We start from the raw sequence: 22,882 nt of genomic DNA on the forward strand, positions 1-22,882 counted from the left end.
TTTGTATTGTCAAAAAACAGAATAATGCATAATTCTTCAATAAAAACCGCTAAAGGCTAATAGAATGTTTAATAGAAATAGAAAGCGTCCGAATCATTTGAATGCTTCGAGAATTGTATAATTACGTTTTTATTCCAATAATAAGATGTTTTTCATAATTATAATATTAACATAACGCACCGCGGGGTATGACCCTTTGTCTTTACGTATATATTCTAATTTAAAGTGTTTGTTGATTAGACTTTAGTCTTGTTCTTGTAAAAGAAAAGCTCATTCTCCAGTGCATTTCGATGATCCTCCGAAATTTCATGATTTCATCGATTTTTCATGATTTTTAGGTAATATTGTATCCATTATGATTTTTCGCCCTAGGGCGAATTGATTCTCTCAGTTAATCGAGTCTATCATCTAAATTTTCTAGGAAACTCTTATACTTCAGAGGATTCTTCTCACATTTTTTTTATTCATCTAAAAAAAAGTACTGCATTTTTCAAAATTTATTATTGTATCGCTTCGGTGATTTAGGTCCGTCCGACGACCCGCGCCGTTTTCTTTTAAACATTATATTTTTCGAGTCAAGGTGAAAGTCATGGGTTTTTAAATTATTGCACGTATAACTATGGACGTTCGAGTTGCCTTTCTCTCGCAATTTCTCGGTCTTGAATGAGTTGAATAGTTTGATGAAGGGAATAGTCCTTCTCACTTCTTATCTCTGCGCTTCGAAATTCTTTTTTTGCGTCCTGCGTTTGCGTTGCATTCTCTCTGACTCACTTGATTCATTACAGGACATGCACGAAAAAGTTTCGTAGGAAAACTTAACGAATTCGATAGAAAAGTGTATTGAATTTCTAAGTTATCTTTACTCTATTTTTCTTCTCCTTTAGCTCAGGAATTTGTATAGAACATATTTCGATAGAATAAGTTGTATAGACAAATCGAATTTTAGAAAAAAAAATTTATAGAATATTTTTCCTTCGAAATTTGTATTGACAAAAAATCTTCAATACAATCGGCTAAAAACTAATAAAAATTCGAATTCGCTAGGTTTTTCTACGAAATTTTTTTCTAGTACACGAATAGTTGCGGTAGAGCACTCAGAGATAGTTCATTTGAAATGAATTAGCTTTACTTTAATCGTATGAATGTTTATGAATTCGTTTATTCATTTTTGAAATGAAATGTTAGTAAATTTTTCTCCTAGCTGAAAAATCCCCAACGCAAAATGTTCCTTAAATTTTCCTCTTGAAAATCCTTCATTATCGAGATGAATTCCACTTGAAGATTGATTTTAAAAAATTCTTCCATCGAATTTTCGGAACCAAGTGCGCAGCACCTGGCGCATCACCACCAAAATCCCGATGTCATATTTCCCATGAAAATCGATAGACGCAATGACCATGAGCATGAATAAATAAACCCTCGAGCGACAAATAAACAAAATTATTCTCTCACTTGTTTTCAGGTGATTTTTTTTTATTTTTTATATAAAAAAAAAGAAAATTTTAATGTACATTCATGAGTTCGTGTGGACGGGGTGAAGAGGACGAGGTGTCATAATTGATGGGAAAATTGTTATATCAGAATTATTCTTGATACACACGTCTACTATTAACTTGTTCACTTAAAAATGTTGTTTTACGATTTTATCGCAAATTTTTCCACCTCTGTGTTGTAATATTACAACAGTGGCATCGAGGGGGATTCTATGCTCTACAATCAGGTGCTCCATCATGTTTCAAATAATTCCAATACACATAAAATTTTCTAAACGATTAAATAAAAATTCCGTGCAGTTTGTAGATGAAAATTATATCAAAGGGAGTTGATTATGATTTTTTAATGCTGGCGAATGATGTACCTATTAATTCAATGAAATATTCTGCATTTAATATTAAAGAAAAAAATAAAACATTGTTGATATAATGCAATGAAACGATGCTTATTTAATACGATCAACTTTCTCCCACAATTTTCTCATGGTTACTTGTTATTGGGGTAGACTTTTACATTACTCTGATGATTACATGTTGTTTCCTCCGATAAAATAAGGGACTTGTACAAAAAAATAACATCTACAATGATCGGAAGACGAGATCCGGAGATAATTATTTTAAATTCACGCACGAAAATATTTTACTGGAAAATTCTGGGAGATTTCTATTGAATATTGTATTAATTTTTGACCGATTCTTTTGGGGAATTCCACAGCTCTACTGTGTTTTTTTACAGGACAAAGCACTAGAATTTCATCTTTCTATACTTCTTCTATTCAGACATTTTCAATGTTAAAAATTGAATCAAAAATATCTCGATAGGATAAATTGTATAAAAAATCGAATTCTATTAATTTTCCCTGTAGAACATTTGCCATTGAATATTCAGTTATGGAATTTTTCAATAGAATTATTCAAAATTAATAGAAATTTCAATAGAAATCCAACAGAATTGTCTACCGGATTCACCAATTTTTTCGTACGTGTTCCATCACTTATCGTTATTTTCACCGCAATTACTCTAGCTCTCCTCAAATGTTGAGAATACACCAGCGATGGGATTTTATTTAAATTCACACATTCCCCGAGATGATTTTCCATTCCTCGTGCCAACTTTTTCCACCGGATGTGTCCAGGAAATTATGCATTTTTTCATTTCATCTATTTCTGTTCATTATTCTTCACTCTCACAACTGTATCCACGGAAATTCGGCAGCACCAAGAGACTCGTCAATTCATCTATTTTTGTAGCTCATTATTTTTTTTCATTATTTTTGTATTTATCTATGGCATTCTGCTGGCGCGTGGGTGAACGCACGGAACGAGGTCGAAATATCGCAACAAATGACGTAACGCTCCCGTTACCATTTTGAGCATCGTCCAAGATACGTCACGTCGCCATACAAAAAATAATCGTAAATCTTGGTGAGGCTTATTCATGGATTTTATTACATCCAATTTGATAGATTCATCTCCGCATTTCCCCTCAATTTTCCATAGATCTTATGATTAGTTCAGTGAAAATGCGCGACTCAGTGGTGTTTGATCAACAACACTTGAGTTTTAATAATTCATTCGATCGATCTCCACACATCGAATACAACAAAATTCACTTTATTTCTATTCATCTCAGACTGGCTACAATTATCAGAATAATCCTCGGTAAGGGCTAATGATTTTATTACATAAACAAGTATGAATTTATCATCTATAATATGACGAAACGATAATTCAATGGAGGGACGAAACGAAATGAGTTTATTTTATTTTAGAATGAGAATTTGATCGAAAACCCAGAGCTTTTTTCAAGAAATTCTATTGATAAGTCCTTCTTGTTCCAAATTTATTAAAAATTATGCCAATTTGAATGTTTTTTCATAGAAAAAAGTCTATAGATTTCGATGTCTTTATAAAAACAATTGGGTATGAATTTTCCAATTTTTTTTGCATTTTATTATTCAGGGAAAAACTTGGAAAATTTGTGCTCAAGGTTATGGAAAAACCAAAATCCATTGGCTTTTTAAGTCATTAGCCCAAAATGTGGAATTCTTTAATAAAATTTATTTAAAAAAGTTCTAGATTTTTCTTCAATTTTTTTGCATGTGAACAGACAAGGTCTTGGAGAAGATCCCGAGATCTAAAAAAGACGCGGAATTTTTTGTCTGGATTTTTTTGCTGCTTTCATTTTCACAAAAAATTCCCCATCTCCCTCAGGCCCCAAGACATTCTCCATGAACTTAAAAGAAAAATGAATTGATTCATCTCGTTTCACCACTGAATGCACAATTACCAAGTCTCATTGGAATCCCCGAGTTTCGGTTTCGTCTAGATTACCTCAATTTCCATCTCGATGACCACCCAGTTATCATAACATCGAAATGTGCCTTAAAAAAAATTATAAATGAGGAAAAAAACATTACGCTCCGGTTATTTCTCTCGTCCTCCTCTCCATGAAGTTCGATCGATTGAGAAAAAAAAAAAGAGTGATGAACTCCATGGAGGATCCTGACAGTGATCAATGATTATTCATCGTATACGAAAAAGGGGAAAGGAATAAAAAGTTGTCATTTACTTTCTGATGCAGGGGGGGAGGGGGAGGGGAGAAAAGGATGATTATTTTCATTTCTTATTATTTTTTTTTTTTCATGTCTGAAGAGGTCTTAAAAAGATTCCTAAAGTCTCCGCGTCGTTAATGAAAAAATTGTTAATCGACCTCAGTTATGAATTCACTTCTTTTTGGTTTTGTTGTTGGGCGCCCTTGGCGGCGTTACCGGCCTGCCGGAATTCAGGCCACTGTACGTAAATTTCCTCTTGTCAGCTGGCTTCAATATTTGAAAACTGCACATTAGTGTATCATCGACGGACATCATGGCACCAGCATTGTCGAATTCGCCGCAGTAATTCGGGGCTGAGAATAGGGTTACCAATTGTCGTTTGGCGAAAAATTCGTAGCCATCCTCCACGACCTGGTAATGTGAGTGAAGAGTTGGGAGGGGAATTAGTTTAAGATGATCGAAACGAGTTTAGAAAGTTGGGGTGGGGGTTGGAGAGGAAGTGAGGAGAGAAAATGGGGGTTTCAAGGTGAAATGGGAGTGATTTCACTTGTGGAGAGGTCAGTTTTTTATGAGTATAGAGATATTTTTGTTGAAGAACTTTTTTGTAAATTTCTAGTTTTTTTTTTTGACAAAATATTCAATTGAAGATGAGTTCATTTCGCTTGAGAAAAAATATATGGAATTGGTTTTTAGGGCGAAATTTTTACGAAAGCCTTTTTTGTTGTTCTTATTTTATTCCATGAGAAAATTTCTCATGAAAATGGCCCTATTTATGTAACATTTCAAGATATTTAACAAGAACTCAACTTCAACATAAGTTAATGTATTTCGAGAAGAAAATTTGGGATTCAGTTTTTCTCAGACATTTCAGAATTGAAGAGAAACACCACTCCCCAAGTAAAACCGTCACAAGTAAGTCCTAAAGAAAAATAATAATTACCTGGTGAGCACGGCATATGAGATCGAAATCGTGTTTATGAAGAAATTTGGCAACAACTTCAGCTCCAAATGTGAAGGATACCCCACGATCATTCTCCCCCCAGCCCATGGTATCTTTATCCGGATCAGACCAGAGTAAGTCACAGAGTAATCCCTGATCCGGGACATCAGTTGGTCTCATAATGCGTCTTATCTGTTCCATACTCTGTAAATCAGGACTGAGACCACCATGACAGCAGAATATTTTCTCATCGACGATAGCAGCAACCGGCAGACAGTTGAAACAATCCGTGAACGTTTTCCATAACTTTATGTTGTAACGACGTTTGCCTATCGTTTTAAACAATGATCAACAGAGGGACAATGGTGACTTCAAAATGAGTAATGAGAATAGTCGTAAAAATAGGACTGATTTTTATTGATCACTCACACTCGTCGTAGAATCCGTATATCCTGTTGATGGAGGCACACTCGTGATTACCTCGCAGGAGAAAAAAATTCTCTGGATACTTGATCTTGTATGCGAGGAGGAGACATATTGTCTCTAAGGATTGTTTACCCCTGTCAACGTAATCACCTAGAAAGAGGTAGTTGCTCTCTGGTGGAAAACCACCGTACTCGAAGAGTCGTAGTAAGTCATAGTATTGACCATGAATGTCACCTAAAAGTCATGTATCGGGATAAATATAGCTTTGTGGGTCTGGAGAATTGTGAGAATACTGCAGAAATCAAGTCGTACAAAGATGGATTGCAATGTTTTCTGCGATTGCTCTTTTATCTCGGAAAAAATTGCTCCAGGGGGAAATGTCAAGCGAATTTTTTGTACACTGAAGATTAATGTAAATGACTTTTGATGAACTTCCTCCTTTAGAAGGAAACATCCAGTTAATCACGTCTGATTTTTTGATAATGAATCATTTGTCTCGTTAATGAGCCATCTTGAAGAAAAGTGTTAGGGGAATTTAAAAACAAAATTCTTGACAATTTTGTTAAAACTCTTTTTTTAGGAGATGTTTACAACTAAAAGCGATAAATATATCTTCGTAGGTCTGCAGAATCGTGAGAGCATTTTAATGACGAAGTGGTGGAAAGATGGGTCGCAATGTTTTTAAGAGAATTTTTTTGCAGATTAAAAAATCATCTAAATGCCTTCTAATGAATTTCGCAGAACTTCCTCCTGTAGCAAATATTTAGCAAAGGAATTGATCAGGAATTCTGTTCTCATAAAAAAACGTAATAAATCACCCTCGATTTTCTGATAATCAATCATTTCTGTCGTCAATGAGTCATTTTGAAGACAACTGTCACATCTTTTTTGTAAACTAGAAAATTTATTTTAAACGATGATTCGATGAAACTCATCTAGAAAAGTCTTATTCATATTTGTCAAAACAAAATTCCTCTTAAATTTTGTTGAAACGATTTTTTTACATGTTTACAAAAAAATTGATGATGCATCTAATTTCCAAAATTTTTTACTGTTACTTTTCCACTTGACAAAATTTGGAAAAGAAATGGGAAATGAATGCCAGAAATACTAGAAAACAGTATGAAAATGTTTCTCAAGCTGTATTTTCGCTCTGAAACCCAACGAGACCTTGAAAAATAGTATTCCCCGATTTCACCAATGGAGTTATGATTTTAAAAAATCATAAGAACCGCAACACGTCGTACAATTCACCATTTTACGACAAAGTTGAAACGTAATTATGCCAAGTATGCTAATGGCATTGATCAGAATGCTAATTGTAACCAATAATTGCACCGGTCTGTTGTGTTCCGTCATTTCTACCTTTTGTAATTCGTCCGACACGTTACATAAGAAAAAACACAACGCAGATGCAAAGGGGGAAACACGGCGGAGTACGTGATGGATAAAACGAGGAAAAATAAAATAGCTGAAAACTCACCGCATATTTTCAGCGGTGCCTCCAATTCCAGGAGAATCGGTTGGGACAGAAAAATCTCCCGCGACTTCAAACAGAGTCCGCGAATTTCAATCTCCGTCAGCTGGACATTCTTTCCTGGTCTGGATCCTCGTACTGTAGAAATCAAAAAACACCAGGAATGGGATTTAAAAATAAAACAGTTGTACAACACCTAATGACTGGTGTCATGCGTTATTATTGTAACATAAAGTGTTTTGAAGGCAATCGATTTGTAGCCAAGAACTCAGACCCTACCGAATACAACCAGTCACCACTGCCAAGGTCAACGGACGAATTCTAACGTAAATCGATTAGGCAACGTCACAGCCACATTTTCCCCTTCCTCATAGTTAATACTACAGCAACAACAAATCAATCTCGCGATAGAAAACGGTTTATTCTAACTCACGTGAGTGCTAGATAGTTTATCAAAATTGTGGATTCGATATTCGAAATTAATGAGTTGATGACGTAAATGACAGCTGAATGTCAAAGAACATTAGCTACTAAACGTATGAAAAAATTTAAAGAATTCTACTGGATTTCTGTTGAAATTCTATTTAATAATAATATTTAATAATTCGATTAGTTAGATGGAATGCAAGAACTTGACAGCCACGTTAGCCTTTCTCATCGTCAATACTACAGAAGCGACCAATTAATGTCTAAAAAAAGCTTCATTTGTTCTAATTGTAAGTTGCGTGATAGAGAGATACTTCATTAAAATTTTGTACCCTTTGATATTTAAAATTGATGGGTTAGTGACGCAAACGAAAGCTGAATGTAAAAAAACATTAATTGAAAACCTAAATACAGCGCTAGTCTCTAAGGAATTCTATTGGATTTCTGTTAAAATTCTATTCAATAATGCCATCAGTTTTATAATAGAACTACATTTTCACCCGCATATGCTCCCATTCTTCATCGTCAATACTACAGAAACAACAAATCAATTTCTCGAAAAAAGCCTGTTTGCGTGATAGATCACACTGCATCCAAATTTTGTATCCTTGATATTCAAAATAAATGTATTAGTGACTTCTAAACGCATGAAAAATTCAATAAAAAAATCCAGCGCTTTCTTCGTGCAATTCTAATTCTATTGGAGCTTTGTTGAAATTCAATTAAATAGTTCCATTAGTTCTTTCCTCTTCTGTCGCATGTCATGTTTTTCGACGAATCGAATTCATAGTACTGAGAACAAAAGTTAAATTGGAGTAAAAAAATCGTCATCACGAATGGAATTGCTGCTGTTGCAAGTTAATTTTTACTTTCATGAATGAGTTTTTTGCTGATGCAACTGGAGTTTTCAAAGAAAATTTTTAAAGCGGAAACAAATGTAAAATTTGCGTAGTTTTTTTACTCAGTTATAAGAATACGAGAAAATCAAAACAAACAAATAAAACCGTAAAACATAATCTCCAAGAACTTCATCTTGAAACGTTAAGACCCCATTCATCGCTGATGAAATGGAATAATTTCCCCTGAAGAGCACTCTCCTTTCTCTTCGTAATGACCCCAGTCTTCGTTCAATTGACCAATTTATTCCCGAGTTACGAATATGAAAAAAAATTCTGAAGTCATTTTGCCCCGCCGTCCCCCACTGACTCCCTGTTGCTGTCGAACCCAAATAAACCCTGACAGAAACGATTAACTGTTATTAACAAATGAATTTGGTTGGACACTGGGGTTTATTCGGTCTCACCAAATGTTCATTCGTTAATAGTCAACAAATGCACATTTGAGAAGCCTCGTTTGACTCGACTTTCACCTATCAAGTGAACCATTCCTCAATTATTAACGAAAATTTATTTGGTCATATTCAACTCTAGCATTCGTTAATAGTCAACGAATCTCTATTGGAGTAAATGAATCATTCTATCAGTGAGCCGCCAGAAATAAAGCCAAAATAATAGATAAAATCGCCCATAAATCCTTCCAACAGTCATCACCCCTCGAAGCCCCATCCCAGACCATTCGAAAATTTCCCGCCCGAGCCAATTCCGAGGACCTCGCCCCAAAATCGACATCTCCCTCTGCGGTTGTCAACGAATGTTTCTTGTAAACAAACTCATCCATTCCCCTCCATCCGCCAAGGCATCATCATCACCCCCGAGTCCCCAACATCTCCCCAAGCCCTCGTTACATAACACCAAAATTCCAAAACCCAAAAAACCCTCCAAAAAAATCAAAACCGAATTTTCACGCTCAAGGGAAATTTCGGTGGATACGTCACAGCTAAATATCCACGCAGTGCGGAGTATCAGATAGCATGGGAGGGGGAGGACCTCCGAGGGGAGGGGAGGAGTGGAATGGAGGAGGGGAAAAGGGTGAGGTGGAGTTGGAAGGCAAAACGCGTTTTTCTGGGAAGAGAGAAGCGGAAATGAAGGACGAGAGGAGTCCGAGGGAATGACTGGCCAGAGACAAATGTGATGGTAAAGAAATCGCTGATGATGGAGTGATTAAAATGATAATTTCAATTACCTTCCAAGAGACGAGCAATGATGCTGTCAATATTCAATTTGTCGGTTTCAGCCATCGGGCCGTTTAATCGTTTGCGTCCCGGGCTTCACACGTTCCACCACGCGACGTCGATAATCAAACTTATTGTTCAGTGGTTAACAGTTAACGGTTTATTACAGTATTTTATTATTTTCGGTGGGGTATTTCCGCCCAGTCCCTCCCCCGCCCCACTGGCGAGTGCCTCGATTGATTTATATTTATTTGGAGGTTTGGGAGAGTTGACACTGGGGCCGTTTTTATTTTTCAGCGATCGCCGGAGCAGAGGTCGATGGGCTTTTTTCAAGTCGACGATTTGGGGGCTTGAGTGGAGGGCTCAACGCGATTTTTCGTCGACTGTGGGGTAACGCTTACGCGGCTTTCGGAGGAACAAGGTAACACGCAATGGCCGCCCGGACACGAACCGCGCACTCCCTCCCCCTTCTTTGGTTTTACACCCTGCGATGGACTGGCGTTTTTCGAGAGACTGCTGTCCCCACCAGCCGCGTTAGCTCCCGTTTTCAACGACTGCCAGTGCTGCCAATCTCCTCGCTTCACTCGAGAAATCGATTTACGATTGACGAATTGTTTAGCGCGGGGCGGAGGGGGAGGGGATTAATTTTTGCGAGGGGGTTTTGGGGAGAAAGGAGACTGATTCACCCGGCGATTTAGTTTTTCAGGGACTTTCAGGGGAATGACACTCAGGGAATTTTTTAAACCGGCGACCGTTGGCCACGCCGCCATGATTGTTGCCAACTGAGGGGTGTTCGGGGACTGGCAATCGTCATTGGCTGGCGGACGGTGTGGCGAACGATTTTAGGTTTTCAGGGCTTTGAGTGGCTAATTGCGGGGCGGTGGGGGGACAGCCGACCAATGGACGCCCGGCGGTTTGGATGGGACGGAGACGTGCGAGAAAAACCCGCCGTTATAGCGTTGTGGATTTACGATTGTCAGAGAGGATTTGGAAACGTCAGTTTTACCCGGGTTTTTAGTGTTTTTGGAGGTGAACGATGCCAGAGAATATGGTGAGTTGAGTGGACTTTTTGGATTTTAATGGGAGATTTAGGGTTTGGTTTTTCGGGAGGTTTCCGGAGGAGAATTGGGGTTTTAGGTTAGAACATGGTCGGGAGGTTTTGGATTTGCGGTTTAGGATTTTGGGGTTTATCGGGGATTTCCACGTTCCTGTGATCAAATTTATTTTTGAAATTACGGTTTTCGATTTTCTTTTTTACAATTTCGTTCTCAAGAAACTGTCGGAATGTTTTTATTTTTATTTTTGCGACAGGGATTATGATCTTGTTGACACAGTTTTAATACAGAAACTGACCAAAAATTGTTGATTACTCAATCATTAATTTTCAGTAGTCATGACTTTAAAATACTCTGAATATTCATATATATTTATATATAAAAAAAAACAAATGTTCTGGAATGAAAATAATTCATGCCACAAACTTTTTCACGCAAATTAAAAAATTTACCAAACAAGAATGGATAATTTTCAAAATCATCTCTCAAGTCTTCAACAATTAAAAATCATTGAATAACCGAATTGAAAAAGCAAAGCTTCGTCTTTGTCAAAATTGTCATCGACAACTGAATTCCTGACATCTTTATTCAATGATTATTCAGCTTCAGGCAAATGGAGAAAAAACGAATGGCCAACGAGAGGAAGAGACCGAGGAAGTTGACGTGCATTTCGAGCCAATAGTCAGCCTCCCCCTCATCGACGTATCGAGTAATGAGGAGGACGAGATCGAGATGATAAAACTGCAAGTTCCATTACTTTTCCCCCCATCATTGTCCCTGCTAATGCACGGAGATAATGTTTGTCGTGTGATTTTACAGGCGGGCCAAGCTCTATCGTTACGACTCGACGAGCGAGCCAGCAGAGTGGAAGGAGCGTGGCACTGGAGATGTCAAACTACTTCGCCACAAGACGAAGCACACTGTTCGCGTCGTCATGCGACGTGACAAGACCCTGAAAATCTGCGCCAATCACTTCGTCACACCCTGGATGGAGCTGAAGCCAAATTGCGGGAGCGATCGTGCTTGGGTGTGGAGTGTACTCGCTGATTATGCTGATGAACTGCTGAAGCCTGAGCTTCTGGCTATTCGATTTGCAAATGCTGAGAGTAAGATCTTTATTTTATCCTTATTTATTCTTTTTTTTCGTTTTTGCTTCTAATTTTGCTTGGAAATTATGTAGAATGCCATGAAACGTGAAGACATGATGCAATGTTGGAAATTGTCGAGTGATAGTTCCACTGATATTTCAAGGAATTTGGTAATTGAAAAATTAACGTTTTAATGAAAAAATTTGTGGAAACTGTGAATTTCAGTTTAATTATAGCATAAAAATTAATAAAAATAATAAAATTCAGGCTAATATATTCTCCAATTTAATTTATCATCATTCTCCTGAAAACACTACTAAACTCTCCATGAAATGTCAATTTTCATTACAATAACTACAAAAATTTCGATTCATTATTGAAAATAGACTCTTCTTGAATCAAACTATCTAGTGTTAATTTCATTCAAAATGTTTTTTTACAACTAATAAATAGTAATAATTATTAATAATTAAATAATGTAAATGACATTATCACAGCTTTAAAGTTAAACAGTGCAACATTAAATCCATTCTACCATTCTCCAATAATTTTTAGATGCATCATTATGGAAGGAGGCGTTTGAGAAGGCAAAAAAAATCGTTGGAACCGAGTGTTCAATATATTCCGGCAAGAAAAACCCCGATGAACAGGATGACAGCTCCAGCGACTCCTACGTAACGTACAGTGATGACAGCGATGAAGAGAGTGAAGTAAAAAAATCTCCAGACCTGGAGAAATCCCCGAATGATGAAGAAACCGCCGAGAAACCCAAAGAGAACACCGAGGACAAAGCAACTGACGAAGTCACGGAGGTTTTGGAGAAACTTGAGGTGAAGGACGAGGAGAGCAAGTAACAATGACCAAAACTGCTACTCCAGCACTAGATGATAACATTCCCCCCCCCCATGTACACAACACAAATTCTATTCAGATACGGATTTACCAGCTTAAGATGCTAATTATGTATTCACAGTTTTTTGTAATGAATTATTGGGAAAATTTTTACAAAATCGTTGATCGTCTCACAGAACATTTTTTAAACGCATTTTCATTATTTCGGATGTGACAAGTGATTAGAAATAACGAATGTTTTGTAATAAATGTTTGCATGATTATCTGTGATTTCTTCTTATAAGTGCGTACCGTCTGCTATTGTGCAGCTTCATTTTTTTCTCAATGGAGAAATAAATTTAGTATTTCAATTTCTGGCATTTTTTTGTTCAATTTTTATGATTAATCAACAGACTTGTATCTTTTGAAACATCGTAGAGGATTTTTGTTAATTTTAATCACACTTTTACAGAAGGTTATCGTTCAGAAGTGAATTGATGTAACGACATTCACACAGCGATTCCACTGGAGCGTTTGTTTTCATTGAACACCGAAAGCTTTTCCAATGTTCATAACATTTTTTCATTGGAGAAATAAATTTAAAAAAGCAGTTTATGGGAAATTTTTTTATTCAAATTATACAATTAATCAACAGACTTATAACGTGAGAGCTTTAGAATCATCGTCGACGATTTTTCTTAATTTCTAGAAAAGATATTTGATACGAGGAATGTATTTTAATCACACTTTTACAGAAGTGAATTGATGTAACGAGATTCATAAAGCAATTTCACCCAAACTCTAGTTTCCATTGAACATCGAAAACTTTCAATATTCATTGAAAATCGAGTGGATGTACCACTTCATTCTTTTGTGACAATAAATCAGACTTTTAGTTTTCAACTCGAAATAATGAGATCTGCTGTACTGGAACTTGAACCGTAATTAATCAAGAATCATCGGAAAATGCTGATCAGTGAGTTTATGGAAATTCAAGCCAGTGCGTTCACAATTTGAAGATTTGTTTTTCCTCATCAGTACTTGCAGCTCTCAGAGTTCGTCCCTGTGGTGGAACGACTGAAGAATATTCCTCTTCTCCTCCATCGAGCGTTTCTTCTCCTCTGACAACTTTCCCTTTAACAAACCCTCGATTCTAGTCTGCTCGGTTTGAACGAAAACATCTCCACGTTCTAGTATTTTCTCCATCATCTTGACGTACACCTGGGCAGCTGCTCTGTGAGCCTCGGGGACTGTCTCTTGGAATACTTTAGCTTTATTCAAGATTTCCTAGAAAATATCATTGTTTTTCATCTTGTTCATTTTGTTTTCAACCCCTTGAAAACAAAACTTATTATTATTGTCCAATAATTTTGCTAATGAGTATTTTTAAAGCAAAATGTTACCAAATTGTTTCTGCAGTTGATGTTGTTTTCAACAAAAAAGAAATGTCAATTAATTTTTCCCTAGAAATTATCGCGAAATTTAATTATTTGTTAAATCATCAGGAATTAGTAGTTTACATTTTCCCCTCAGTCAATTAATTATCAAGAGAAGTGAGAGAAAAATATAATTTAATTAAAAAATCGAATAAAAATAAGACCTAGGAATTAAAATAATAATTTAGAAAATTGACCAACTTGTCTCTCTTTCTCTGGACTTGTCTTGAAATCCTCAGCAAGTCTGTCTAGCTGTTCAACACACCCAGGCAGGCCCACGTAGACCCCAGCTTTGGACCTGATCAGTCTCTTGAGATGTTCGACGGTGAAATCCTGGTCGTGCCCATCCATCAGTTTCAGGGGCTGGCTCTGCCCCTGGAGGAACAGCATAATAACCGGAAAATCCTGCCTGTCGATGTTGAATCGCTTGGCCAGATCCGAATTATCCTTATTGCCGTAGTCCTTGACGCCGACTTCGGCTAGTAGGAGATCCCCAGTGTCTCTGGTGTCTGCAGCTACGCTGGCATAAGCCTCGTGTTTCTCGCCGTATGGGAATGCCACGTCGAACTTTACTACTGACGCTTTAAACTTGGAAATTACCTGGACGCACAAAAAATTTTTTATAGGAAAGACGTGAAGTCTATAAACAATTCTATTGGGTTTCTATTGAAGAATTCCGCAGTTGCACTGTGTTTTTTTATAGAATATGTGAAGCAAAAATTATTTTACAGAAAAAATTAGTAGAATTTTATCTTTGTATAGAATTTTTTCTATAGGCATTCCTGAATGTGAATTTTCCAAGCTTTTTCCATTCTCTCTTTTTCATAAAAAAAAATTGGAAAAATTAAGAAAATTTGAGCTACGGAATTTTTACAGGAAATATCTCAGTAGAATAAATTGTACAGAAAAATCCAATTGAATTGATTTTTTCTGTAGAATATTTTCGGAGTGGAAAAAACTTGGAAAACCCGTGCCTGATACTTTTAATAAAAAAAATCTCAAGAGAAAAATTCAAACAGAAAAATCGAAACCTATTGAGTTTTTCTTATCAAATATCTAATAGAAACTGCACAAAAGATGACTAGAATTTTAACGAGAATTCTCTAGAATTTTCCAGCGAATTCGCTAGGTTTTTCCATAAAATTTTTTCGTGCGTGATCTGTCAAAACAACTAGACTCCAAACCCAAAACACTAAATTAAAACCAAATACCCCAACAATCCCCAACCAAAACAAATTACCTTATCAAACGAATAAGAGTCCAAGGGCACACACCCCTTGCAATCTTCCCCGAGACTGAGTCCCACGAGGGCCGCAACGACAACCAGACCCGGTATCACTGACCTCATGATTGCAGACCACTTTCCCCGAACAGAGGACCAAAACAAATAACTAAATCCGTGTAACGAACAAAACGAGTGTTTTTTCAGGACTAAAATCGAACAGAACTCTTGAAAAACGAAAAAACCTCATTAATCCTGGAATAAGGGCTGGAGTAATCGTCAATCGTTATCGATAATCGAGAAAAAAAAATTCTATTGTCCACCGAATACGAAAATCATGACTGAGCTGGAGGACAACCAGCTGGCGGTGCGTCGGCCACACGAATCCATCCAACCAGCGCAAGCCACGAACATCACCACCACAATTTCCCCCTCACCCGCCCGCTGGAAATGCCCGGCCATTCGCGCAGGCCCCGCGCCCGGTGTTCGTCAGTGTGGGAAGACCCTCTCTGGGTATCATGTATTAACAAATTTACACATTTTCATTCCTTTGCTCCGTATCCTGAATAATCCAATCTCATCCCGTGATTGTTACCCTTCTGTTTTGCCCCGACTCGCCTACTCACGTTTCAACTGCACAACGCGCCATGCATTATTTATTCTTTACGAGCAAATAGTCGGGTTCATTTGAAATGGAGATGTCGGGGTTTTATTCTGCGGTAGACTGATTAAATTGAATATTTTTGGGGGAGGGGAGGGGCGTCGGGTGGTTGCACGAGAGGATTAGTTTTTTAATTTTATTTTCTCAGACGGGGAAGTCGATAGAGAATTCTATTAAATTTCTATTGAATTTTTGTATTAGTTTTGGACGGGTTCTGTTGAAAAATTCTGCAGTTTATCCGGAATTTTTTTTTAAATAAAAATTCTCAGTGGAAAATATTCTATTTGAAAAATCATATTTTCAATAAAATCGTATTTTTTTGAGTGAGGAAGAATGAATTCTTGTAAAAAAATTTATTCCCCCGATTCAATTCAATAATAGATACAGCAAAGTGATGCAATTAAACTTGACGATAATTTATCACAAATATCTATGCATCGTGTTCCTCAGAAAAACTCTCAATAACATTTTTTCTACTCAGTTTTGAAGATATCCATCCAAAACCGATCCCAAAGTGGAATGAAGTTGTCTAGTCTCCTCTCTCTGCTTCTAAATTAACCGATATACCGATAGAAAAATATCAAAACAGTGAAAAAGATCAGTAATTAGAAAACAAGTGATAATTGGCTGCAGAGAACTAATTCCACCCATCTTTCACGGAATTTTCGTTGTTCCGAGACTTGTCTCGGTGTCATTGATCTCCTCCTCCGCCGGAGTGGGGGGGAGAGTTTGAGGTGGACCCCAGGAGCGAAACAGGCGCTCCTCCTCGAGGAAGTAGTCACGTAGGTCGTGTAATCTACGACTGTGTTTCTCTGAAATCATAATTATTCGATAATTCAGTAGTTAAATAGAGCATTTAAGCCGAAATATGACATTTTCGTCAATTGTTTAATCGAAAGATCTACTCATTAGACTAATTAATTTTTAATGATGAAGGACTCACGACAATTTTTCTTACAGTCACGCGTTATCTAGACGATTGAATGTTCAGTAAAACTTTCATGAAAATTTTCTTCGATTCTTATTCCCCTTCACATGCGATTGATTTATTAACATTTCTAAACATTTTCTGTACTTTTTCTTCCTTTCTTTGTAAACAGAATTGATGTACCTGCTCACCTCAATTCTCATAACGAAATAAATGTGTAAATTAGTTTTTAAATGACAAATGACAAAATTTAATAATTCTTTTCGTTAAATTTCCTTAGCAAAAAAATTCCCGGGAATTTCTATGAAAAATATTTCAATAAACTAAAATGTATAGAAAAATAAAAAATCTGTAGTTTTTTTTTTCTGTTAAATGTTTACTATTCAATCATTTTTTAATAGTGTGGCAACGGAACAAATGAAAATACCAACAAAATGAATAATAAAATAGTCAACAGAGCTGAGAATAGTCACTACAACTGAATTCTCCAGCGAATTGTCATCCTTGAATAGAAGACTAGTGAAGTATTTTTATTTAATAAATTACCATGCAACGTTTCGAGACATTCCAAATCCCCACCGAAGTCACTCGGAAGGCACTCAGGGGATATGTGCTCGTAGATGTCAGACACATCGCCCGTGTAGAGGTGGAGCTAAGCGCAAAATAAACACGGAATTCGATAATTAGGGGAATGTTATGTGTAACTCAAATAATTAGTAATTCACTGAGAATTACCCGGAATTGACTATGATTAAGGGTTTCAGGAGTGTGCAAAGTAAATTCTCAACCGCAAAGAGTCTAATTATCACGACCCAGTGAATCAATGAGTACGAACGCGAATTTGTAAACCATAATGATTTAAATTCTGAGTTTTGTTAATTATACGTCCTTAAACAAGATTCCACGATTTTACGTGTTGAGATTTTTTTTGGAGATTGGAAAAATTCTGTCGAGAATTATTTTGAAGAGATCATCACGGTCTGACACAATTAATTCACAATTCCGGGAGAATTTATCTTGTCTGGATCTTGAGATTATCGGTTTTTTGAGTTCACGAGACGAGACAGATATCGAGACAAACATTTGAAAACCAGAAAATACTGAAACTCAGACGTGAGGAATTTTTCCAAATTCGTGACGAGAATCACCGATCCAATGTCTTTCGAGATTACGACGATTCCTAAACTTTCGATGTTGTTTTGACCGTGATGATGATCTTTCCAAAATAATTCTCGTTTAGTCTCGACGGCATCACTAGTTGCGATGTCTGATGAAAAAATTTGATATGAAAAAGTCAATATGTGTCGTATGGGGGGAGCCAGTTAGAAAAAAAAACTCACCATATCAAACAGCTCTCGCTTCATAAAAGGCCGAACCAATGCCAATACTTTGTCCATGAACCAAACAGCATTGAGCACATGTATACCCCTCAATCTAACGGGGAGTCCCTCCTGAAGATACTCGAAGAATCGTCGAATGCTAGTAATTGATAGCCTCGTCAAATGGCCCAATCGAACTCCCTGCATGTCGAACAAAAAGATATAACCAGGACTGCATCCCTCCCTGTGCAAGCTCGCATCCACCGACATTTGTAGTAACTTAACTCCGTCATTGAAAATATACTGGTTGGGTCGATAATCCGCCAAACGATGAAAGATTATTCGATTGCCATTTCTATCCGGTTTCGGTAGAGCCACAAATTGCCTGCAAAAGATATCGACTCAACGATAAGAAAAGAATACTGTTGCTGACACATTGACGTTTCTACGAGTAATTCATGGTAGGTAATTAGTCTTATCGGTGAGTGGGGGGTATCATCGTGGGGCAACAATGGGCTTTCATTGCGGGAATAATGAAGTTCAAATTTTAACTCTTGTAATGACGTTTCAGGGATGTTATTTATTGGGCCATTAATTTTCCACCGGGCTCGTTTAATTCACCGGCAGGGGACCGTGACGAAATGAGGTCGTGTATATTTTCACCCTCGATTTTAGTGGGGAGGAATGCGTTGCAGGATTGTACGTGTGAAATTTTGGAGGAAAATGTTCTGAATTTGCCGGAAAATTCTAGTGCGTTCCTGTTGAATTTTTATTGAGAAATTCCGCAGCTTTAATGGGCGCTTTTATAGGAAATGGGCAGTAGAAAGTATTTTGTCGATAAAATTGATAGATTTTGATTTTTTTAATTACCTTTTTTCATTGAGACATTTTCTGTAGGAATTTTTCGAAATTTTCCAAAATTTTCAGACTCCATTTTTTTCTCTCATTAAAAAATGGGGAAATTCATGCCGTTTATACTTTTAATAATCATTTAAAACAAATAGATTCCCCAAACAAAATTCTAATAATTAATAAAAAGAAAGACTTCTAGTTAATTAAACTAAAATAATGTGATACTAATGGACAAAATAACAGCAATAAATCATCAAGTTAATTACACCAGATTGAAATAGTTTGATCTTGACTCGAAAATTATATCCACGAACTTTTTAATCTCTGACTCTTCGCTCCTCCTTCCGCGAGTAAATTGAAAAAGTTGTTTTCACTTTGAAACTTGGTCAACATTTTTTTCAAGACCATTTTAATAAGAAACTCACAGGGCCTTCAAAGAATGCTGAATGTGATCCGAGGTGGGATCACGGTTGGCGAAGAATTCTGGTACTGTTGAACGTAGTTTGTAGTACACATTCATACATCGTTTAGCTGCCTCCAGGTCGAAGTAACAGCTGTGAGCAAATAACGCGAGTTTCTCATCTGGCACTTGTGCAATGCCCCTTTCTTCACAGTATATTCGTAATTCTTGGAGCAGTTCGTTCGTTAATTCTGGATATTTTTTCTTCGAGTCCTCTATTGTGTGGCCCAGTTCCATATTTAATTTATTCTGGCGGAAAAAAATGAGAATTCAGGGGTGAAGTGCCATGAGTCGATTTCACATATATTTTGCTGCGAATTTTTAATTTTTAATTTCAAGAGAAAAAATTATGGCGATTTTGAGATGAAATCAGGATTTTATTGAAATTATTTTGAAAAGAATTTTTAACATTTTTTTAATTTGTTGTGAAGAGAATTTAAATAGATTACACTACATAATAATTTTATTGGAGTTCCATTAAGGCTCGATTCAAATTAATTTTTTTGTCTCAATTCTATGGAAATAGTTTTTTTACATACAAAAATCTATAGCTGTTGATTTTTCTGTAAGAATTCTTGGGCATGAATTTTCAGTTTTCCTTCCTGGATTTCATTACGAGAAAAAAATACAAATACAGTAGGGAAATCTCATAAAATTTATGCCCAGGAATTTGTGATCGAATGAGCATAAAATAACCGATATAAATATTCAATAGAATTTTAAAAATGCAAATAGACTTGTTATAGAGTTCTAATAGAAATTCAATGAACTTTCTCAAAGAAAGCGTCAAGTTTTCCTACTAAACTCTTCAAATTTTCCACGAACAACTTCACATTTTATTTTGTTGCATGAGTGAGTTCAAATAGAACAGCTAATCTCAAACGATTCATCGAAACAAAACTCTCCATGATCGATTTATCGATTACATTTACCTTCGGCTCTACAACTCCCACTGAATAATGTCTGACTCGCCGTTTTACCCCAGTCTATTCTCAATCTTCATAAACTTTTCACGTCGATTGACAGTCGATAATTGTCATGCGATTGAAAAGAGCCTTCACCCGATACTACGATCGATGTTAGCTCTCGAGGTGCATCACAATTATCAACTCGTCGTCAACAACTCTCGTTAGATCACACTGAACACATTTGGGATTTTTTTTCTCACTGGTGGAGCCGATCCTCCGAGACAGAGTAGTCGACGGAGAATGGGGATCGAATGGCTCGGAAAACCGGTTGTATTCGAATTGCACTGGTAATCAGCGATTTACGCAACTATGAGGTGAAGGAAAACATTGAGAGACTTGAATATGGAATTTCGAGAGGTTGAAAGAAAATTGCGGAAGGGAAAGTGATCGTGGCGGTCCAATCACTGACGCAGTGATTTTTAGATTTTTATTTCGTTTCTCAACGTGGAAAACTGCACAGGGACAAGACAATATTGCCTCAATTAAAACTAGATTTTTTCAAACTTGTTCCCATTTTTCAAATATTGAAAACAATATTTTTTGTTTTTCGTTATTTTTTTGAAAATGTTATTCTCATTTTTTTTAATATTCTAAGGAAAAATTTTATGTGAAACGTTAATAAATTTGAAAAAGTTCATCGATTCTAATTTCTCTATGAAATATTTTTTCAGTTAAATAAAAATGATATGTTAAATAAAACATATTTTTTAAAAAGCCAATATATTTGGACTTTTTTTGGGAGAATGAAAGTTACGATTTTTTCTCCATAAAATTCTCGCTTTAAACTTTCTCATTTCGTTTTTTAATTTGTCAACATTTCCCATTGAACAAAATTGTGATATGCAATTGAAAATATAACGACAAGTCCATAGATTTACATCTCTCTATAGGAACAATCGGGCGATTGTTTTTCCATAAAATTCTCGCCTTAAATTGTCCAATGCTGTTATTTAATTCTTAAATAATTGAAAAAAAATCAGAAAGTATCTCAATATTTGCCTATGAAAATTAAAATCAATAGAATATTTTTAAAAAAATGCAGAGCAATCAATAAAAATGTCTCCATCGCATGAGAAAAAGGATTGAAGTAAAAATTTCATTTGTAAAATATTCCACTGATGCTCGGGTAACGGTCACTCCTGACAATTCCGCATAGGACAGGTATGTATACCCGACCGCCGGAAGCTGAACGTACGTTCATTGATAAGCCCAGCCGTACGACCCAACCAAACCGACCAGTTTCCCCTCTGGGGTACCCTCGAACAGACGGAGAAGGCACGTCAAACACTCCTGTGTGGATGACGTCACTCGTTATGAAGAGCAGGTGAAGCACTTGTCCACCACCTACGCACCCACCCCCGGGTCCACGCGTGCGCATCGCACTACTCCCGAGGGAGTATTTTCCCTCACCCCTCGAGGAAACATATTTCAAATACCACGCATGCGATGTTGGGGCTATTCCCCTTAAAATGTTCCTAGACCTTCCCAGGAGTTACTAGCACATTTACGTGCTCCTTTGTCGAGTAGTTACGGATCTAATTGATTATTCTGATCTGTCGTGACGAATTGTCGAGCGATAGGAGCAATTGTTTAGTTAAGGCCCGGCTGGATTATCTTGCCAACGTTATCTCCATTGTTTTTCCATCTTCATGATGTAAAATCTATCACAATTTCCATCGGGTTTTACATCACGCAGGAGTCCCTAAAATTTATGATTGTACAAGCAAAAAAAGTAGAAAAAAAACTGAACAATTTATTCTGAATTTGTTTGCAATTAATTAATTATTTGTTTCAGGTCATTAGAGCATTTTCTTTGAAATTAATAGAGTTTATTAATTTCGAATGAGAATAGTGCTAAAATGGGTAGAGAAATTTCAGATAAAGAGTTTTGTTTGATTAAAATGTTGATTTTTCAGAGCTTTCGCAGTAATTCGTCATCGGGATAATCGTTAACTATTCAACAAGGCCAGTCCACTTTTCTCAATCTGTCCTGCGATAAATTGCTTCCGATGTTGTTTTTAGATACCCAATTTTTCCAGAAACGAGTGTTTTTCTGGGAAAATCACTTGACCCGTTCGGTTGGGGAGAGCGTGGAAAAGTGGAGCAGAGGGTAAAACCCTTTGGTTGTTGTTTTTTTTCGTCGTATTGGGGGTTGTCACGGGTTGCCTCTGATGGTAATCTGCGAGCATCGGGCTACACGCATGAAAAAATTTCATAGAAAAATCCCGAGCGCTCATTAGAAAATCTTATTTCAATTTTTTTGGAAATTTAGTTCAATTTTTAATTCAATTTTCCATTTCATTTCCATTTAATTCAACCCTCCTAATGGTCCTCTCCTCCTCCCCCAAAAAATTCCTCGCTCTCTCGAATCAAAAATTCCAAAAGATTGAAAATTGATTATCGATTGTAAAAAAAACAAGTGCCCATTATCTCAAAACGTCTACCAATCTCATTCCCTCCAAAAAAACCATAACATTAGCATACCGTCCTCCATATAATAAAAACCCCAATAGCATCCTCCCCTAAAATATTCAAAAAAATCGTACTACATCCCCTAAACGCCCACTCTTCCCCAAAACACGAAAAATCTGTGTTCCTCTCCCCCCCATCTCGAACCCCCCAAGCCCTCAAAACCCTCCAAAACCCCTCCCCCAAAAAATCCCCCTCCCCCTCC

At 36.7% G+C, this 22,882-nt stretch overlaps 4 protein-coding genes across 5 annotated transcripts in view; 1 reads left to right on the forward strand and 3 right to left on the reverse strand.

Moving 5' to 3' along the window:
* Positions 1-1,920: 1,920 nt before the first annotated feature.
* On the reverse strand, positions 1,921-9,921 carry LOC107045332 (serine/threonine-protein phosphatase alpha-2 isoform). Its single transcript, XM_015267574.2, has 5 exons — positions 9,400-9,921; positions 6,898-7,029; positions 5,418-5,648; positions 4,989-5,317; positions 1,921-4,459 (listed from the first exon to the last, which is right to left on the reverse strand). The coding sequence occupies exons 1-5, from the start codon at positions 9,452-9,454 to the stop codon at positions 4,220-4,222; spliced, it is 987 nt and encodes a 328-aa protein (XP_015123060.1). The 5' UTR covers positions 9,455-9,921; the 3' UTR covers positions 1,921-4,219.
* A 153-nt stretch (positions 9,922-10,074) lies between these two features.
* LOC107045334 (ran-specific GTPase-activating protein) lies at positions 10,075-12,742 on the forward strand. Its single transcript, XM_015267577.2, has 4 exons — positions 10,075-10,439; positions 11,047-11,186; positions 11,263-11,549; positions 12,087-12,742. Exons 1-4 carry the CDS (start codon positions 10,425-10,427, stop codon positions 12,383-12,385), a joined length of 741 nt encoding a protein of 246 aa, XP_015123063.1. The 5' UTR covers positions 10,075-10,424; the 3' UTR covers positions 12,386-12,742.
* A 237-nt stretch (positions 12,743-12,979) lies between these two features.
* On the reverse strand, positions 12,980-15,396 carry LOC107045333 (endoplasmic reticulum resident protein 29). Its single transcript, XM_015267576.2, has 3 exons — positions 15,039-15,396; positions 14,000-14,398; positions 12,980-13,649 (listed from the first exon to the last, which is right to left on the reverse strand). The coding sequence occupies exons 1-3, from the start codon at positions 15,144-15,146 to the stop codon at positions 13,413-13,415; spliced, it is 744 nt and encodes a 247-aa protein (XP_015123062.1). The 5' UTR covers positions 15,147-15,396; the 3' UTR covers positions 12,980-13,412.
* A 658-nt stretch (positions 15,397-16,054) lies between these two features.
* LOC107045345 (alpha-tocopherol transfer protein) overlaps positions 16,055-22,882 on the reverse strand; it is a 9,017-nt gene continuing 2,189 nt past the window's right edge. Inside the window, exons 1-5 of one of the 2 annotated variants that reach the window (XM_015267603.1) lie at positions 20,173-20,425; positions 19,206-19,489; positions 17,950-18,313; positions 17,156-17,261; positions 16,055-16,493 (exon numbers count right to left, since the gene is read on the reverse strand). In XM_015267603.1, coding sequence (XP_015123089.1) covers positions 16,336-16,493; positions 17,156-17,261; positions 17,950-18,313; positions 19,206-19,477 — 900 coding nt within the window. In that variant the 5' untranslated portion in view covers positions 19,478-19,489; positions 20,173-20,425 and the 3' untranslated portion in view covers positions 16,055-16,335. Of the gene's footprint in view, positions 16,494-17,155; positions 17,262-17,949; positions 18,314-19,205; positions 19,490-20,172; positions 20,426-22,882 lie in introns of those variants that run through there. The other variant, XM_015267604.1, reaches the window with a different exon arrangement.

The sequence above is a fragment of the Diachasma alloeum genome, unplaced genomic scaffold, assembly GCF_001412515.2.
Source record: "Diachasma alloeum isolate Michigan unplaced genomic scaffold, Dall2.0 Dall_scaffold_00914, whole genome shotgun sequence".
Taxonomy (NCBI): domain Eukaryota; kingdom Metazoa; phylum Arthropoda; class Insecta; order Hymenoptera; family Braconidae; genus Diachasma; species Diachasma alloeum.